At 36.9% G+C, this 5064-nt stretch overlaps 1 protein-coding gene across 1 annotated transcript in view; it reads left to right on the forward strand.

The window, feature by feature from the left end:
- Positions 1-2533, forward strand: part of smyd3 (SET and MYND domain containing 3) — a 113121-nt gene extending 110588 nt beyond the window's left edge. The window contains exons 11-12 of the mRNA XM_014017196.1: positions 2074-2182; positions 2323-2533. Coding sequence (XP_013872650.1) covers positions 2074-2182; positions 2323-2439 — 226 coding nt within the window. The 3' untranslated portion in view covers positions 2440-2533. The remainder of the gene's footprint in view (positions 1-2073; positions 2183-2322) is intronic.
- The last annotated feature ends 2531 nt before the right edge of the window (positions 2534-5064 follow it).

Below are 5064 nucleotides of genomic sequence, written 5' to 3' on the forward strand. Positions count from 1 at the left end.
ACCATCTGGACCTGCAGCCTTGTTCTGGTTCAGTCTCTCTAGCTGCCTCTTCACCTGACTTCTAGATACAGAAAAGTGGGAGGGAAAGAGAGCAGCGGCATCTCCTGATTTAGTTGAAGACAAACTTGTGGATGTAGAAGAAAAGTCCATGACTGAGGTTGAAGATCATCTGAGGTTTGACAGGAAAGCTGTGGGTCAAAGGAGGGTGAGATGTCTGTTTGGCTGGGGGCAGGAGAGGAGGAAGATGAGCTTGTTCCTGAGCTGAACCTGTTGAAGAATGTGTTCAGCTCATTTGCTCTGTCCAGACTTCCATCCATCCGATTCTCCTTTTGCTTGAAACCTGTCAACATAATTATTAGAGTGTGATTTATTTTCAACTCGAAATATCTTCAAACTAACGAAATATAAAGTTATTAGTGAAGAAAACCCGCCTGGATAACAGCAGACTGACTGCTCATAAAATATACGACAGGTCTGGACCACTGAATTTTGTTTCTATCTGAAGAAAATCGTAGAATATGAGAAAATTGGTGAATGCCACAAATTCTCCTAAATCACTCGTACGCACAACTTAAGAACAAATCTGTGCGTACGAACGGTTCTTGCATGAAGCCCATTGTTCCATATCTGACGTGTTGCGTGTCAGTCCCATATAATTTCTTTAGCATTTTAGCGTTAGTGAAGCAACATTTTTAGTTAGAGGGTTATGAGTTCGTGCAGCTAACTGTTGATTACCTGTGTGGACCGCTGGTTAGATGTAAAATAACGTTCATGTAAACACTGTTTTTGTGTTTTTCTTTTAATTTATTTCCTTAAAAACTATTTCATGTTTCCAGCTCATAAAAAAGCAGACGGATTTGATTTTTTTCTCATTAGTCTCATTAGATTCACTGCATTTGCCTGAAAATTTGACAATTTTCCACTACTTTGAATTTTCTCCTTTTTTTCCTCCAAAACCCAGAGGGATACTGCAGTGAGAGTGCGTTTCTCTTTACTTTTAGAAGATAAATTAAATGAAAAATAAAAAAGCAAGCTAATTAACAAATTTTAATTGCTTTTTGGTTCAACACATAAAATAATAAATCTAATTGGATTGTAGTCTTGATGCTCACGTTTGTTTGTCACAGTTGCTATAATTGCTGGTTTGATAATTAAATCAATATTGCAGCTCGTCATTCATGGAGCACTAATGTTGTAGGTTTAGTCTCTGAACTCTCGTTTTAATAATTCAGCTTTAACCACAGATCTGGGGACCACCTCAGTAATTGGTGAGCGTGTTAGTTAGTGGTTCATTTAGGCTCGATGGTGTGAACAAATGAGCTGAAAGAAAACGTTGCTGCTGAAGCTGTAGAGCTCCGGGTGAGGCCTCAACAAGTCAGTTAACTTTATATTTACTTGATTTTACAACACGGATGTCCCTTTGAAATTCAAATTGTGGAAAACTTTTATTCAAAGAAATATTTTCTGTTCATAAACGTTAGTGTTAATAATGACTGTGTATGTTATATCTTTATTAAATATAGTATTTAGATGTTTTTAGGGAGCATTAAAATCAGTTAAACCAGGTTAAAAAGGGTAAAGTGGATTCATATTGTTTTGTTTTCATCTTCAAACATTGATGGGCGTGCATGTGAGCATTCATGTCTCTGAGCAAACTGCTGTAAAAAGATCTTGAGATAAAATGAGAGAAAATGGAGGTTTTTGTTTCACTGGTGTACACTGCAACATTTCTGTACTCCTATAAGATTTAAAGCATATTAAATTTCTAATGAAGCATAAAAGTAAAGTTGTACTGAAGATAAAGGAAGGATTATTTACTGCAGACATAACTTGAAGTAAAAAGTATAAAAGTCTACAGGAATAGGAGGGCTTTAACCAAACTAAATATTATCTCTGTCAATTTAAGTGTCAGATTTGTTCATCCAGACCACCAGAGCTGGGCCTCATTTACAAAATAAAACTTCTGGTATCAGGAAGTGAAAGAAAATAAAGAGAATAGGAATATCAAAACGGAATAAAAGCAGTGAAAATAACAGAAATGGTAAATGAATGATGTGTCTCTGTCCTCATTAGGCTGCACTACTCTGATCCACATCCTGTTCATGCAGTTCAGCTGATGAGAGTGGGAAAGCTGCAGCATTACCTGGAGCACACTGAGGATGCTCTGGACACGTTCAAACAGGTGCTGTATATTATTAAAATCAGTTATTAGCCTTTCTTTATTTGCACTGAAACAGTTATTTAGTAAATGTTTATGTTCTGTAGTCACAGTTGGAGAATAGTTTCAGTGAAGCTCATCAGGGTTTTCTGCTTCGTCTGCAGGCCTTTAAAATCATGAAGGTCACTCATGGGGAAGATCACCCCCTGACCTTTGACCTGCAGATGAAGATGGAGGAGTGTCGCTGTGAGACAGATCACCAGTCGCCTGGCAAACATTAAGAAAGACATCAAACTGATAAAAAGAGTAGTATTTGTACATATTTTTACATTTTCTATCTGCAGTCACACAATAAATATCAACTTAAACTTTGAACTCTGAGTTTGATTTTTGGACAAAGGTTTTAACAAATGTATCTTATATATGTTGTAGGGGTCACCTCGAGTCAAATAATCAAGGAAACTATCGTGGACTCTCAGTCCTCTGATGGGCCTTCAAATGGACAAGAACTCTGTTCCACTTAGAACTGTATTTAGGCCACCCAAGGCCACTTTCCTTCTAAATCAGATAAAAACAGAAGAATCTTCTCTTATTTGATTTAGTTTTCTCTTAACTGAAAGTATTACRCATTTTGATAATCAGAGAATGTTTATCAAAGTTACAGGAGAAGAGAGGACAGATCTCTTTTCTCCCTCAGTATGATTTCAGCTATGTGTGGTTTTTCTGTGGGAAAAATTCTTATTTAACTAAAATAATCTTTATGGTTTAAGTTAATGAAATATCAATGTTTTACTTGTCTGAATCATATTTGCAAATGTTTTGAACTTGAAGCAATTAACTTTTCTTTCAGTAATGTTTTAAATAAGTACTCATCAGATAATTTAAATGGGTCATGAAATGTGTTGTTCTGAACCGCACAGCAGCAAATAATCTTTGTTTAGTTTCAGGAGGCACAGCGAGCTCTGAAACTAACACTTTCCTTGATAATTTCTTTTCTAATCTAACCTTCTGAAGGGCGGACCATAGATTCTCTAAGCTTTTAGGAACTAACAGTTCCTGCCTGGCTGACAGAACAGAAAGGTGACGGACCGCTGTCAGTCACCGTAACAGCTAGATTCTCTCCGGGGAATCAAAAGCTGAAAACTGTGTCAGGTTTGGCCCCTTCACGCCAACGGGGAAACCTCACAGTGTGAAAAACCAATGCCTGGTTTATCCACCTTCAGAAACTCTCCAGATGGAAGTTTTATTCTGAAACCTGGGTTCCAGTCGAGGCTTTGCCATCTTTTTACGGCTGGCGTGGTAAAGCGAGTTGACCTACACACATAGGTCACTCTGGTGGACTGTCCTAAGTGGATTCTCTCAGCAGAAGCCCCAAACATACCTGGCAGGTGACAGATCATCATCTCAAGGTAAAAGCTGGCTGTGTGTGACCTCGCTGTCTGACCAAAGCTGAGCACAGAACGCTTCGCCCTTCTGGTTAAAACCCACATTATTTAAGATAAAGTATAAGAAAGCTAACATATTTCTTCCTCCTTTCTCTGAAACTCTTCTTTGCAACTCTAAGATAAACATCCTCAAATGTCTGGTATCAAACATCTAATCTGACGTTTGTGTTTCTATTTAAGTGTGGTTAACAGTTAAGAAGTTAAAAGCTTGTTATTGTTGGTCCCAAAACTTTTTATAGGAAATTAATTGTTCACAATCAGGTGTACTCTGGTGATTTTGTTTGATTTGTAAAATAAACGATCGCATATTATGGTTCAAATCAACATTCACTGACTGAGAGTTACTTTTTGGGTCCATTCATTTTGCACTAAAGAAATGTTTACCTAAAATAAAAAGTGATCCCTTGCTAATTAAATTACTCTTATAACCTTGTATAAGGTATACAACAATGTATAAGATACAAGATATGGGGCAGATGTTACAAAATTTTTCTTTTCTTTCTGCTCCCTTTCATTTAATGATTTTGTGTTGTGTAGAAAATTGTTTTATTTTTTGATTAAATGTTTTGTTTTTAATTAAATGAAATAAATGAATAAATCAAATATGTTATGTGCTCACCTGGTTTTTATTATTTATTTTTTAAATTAAACACAGAAAGGTCTGATTTTAATGCAACTCGCTGAAGTAAGTATATTTAAAGACCGTGTAAAGTAAAATTAAATGTGTTTTGTGTCACTCGACAGAAATGTGCGTTATTAATCACCCATCTAAATTTGACTGATTAAAAACAGTGTTCATCTTATGTGGATGAACTTGGCAACACAAGGACTGATTTTCTAAATGAAACGTCAGGAACAGTTTGTATGTCACAGTAAAGAGCTCTGAGGTGAACAGGTCCAAGTAAATAAAATAAAATAACTGTATGGAAAATAAATTATTGTTGAATAGAAGCAGAGAAGTTGTGGAACGAGTGTGTGTTAGTTGGACGATGCTTTGTGAGATAATTGATTTGTTCTCTTTTTGCTGACTCAGCTTCAGAAAACTGAAATTTGAAGTGGTTAAATAAAATTAGAACATTATTAGATCAATAAATACAGCTGTAAAGTCTGTGGGACCAGCTGGAGGAAAGGAAGAACTAATTTATCAGAAACGAAGGCACAAGTTTCCTTAGATCATCCAGACCAGCCTCTGCAGCAGGTCTAGGACCCTCATCCAGGGGGGTCAGTTTTAAAGCCACAGAATCACAGAGAACGTCTCATGAAGTTTTCTGCTGAAGCGTAAAACAAAACGACACCATATTTTAAGGACTAATAGCTGCTGACAGCTTGTTTTGACAGCCTGTGATATTCCTGCTGTTTGGGTTTGATCTGTAACCTGTTCTTCCCTCACTCTGTCTAAGTGGGAGATTCAGAAGGAGTGGGGGGCCTGTGTGTGTGTGTGTGTGTGTGTGTGTGTGTGTG

This window comes from Austrofundulus limnaeus, unplaced genomic scaffold (genome assembly GCF_001266775.1).
Source record: "Austrofundulus limnaeus strain Quisiro unplaced genomic scaffold, Austrofundulus_limnaeus-1.0 Scaffold163, whole genome shotgun sequence".
Taxonomy (NCBI): domain Eukaryota; kingdom Metazoa; phylum Chordata; class Actinopteri; order Cyprinodontiformes; family Rivulidae; genus Austrofundulus; species Austrofundulus limnaeus.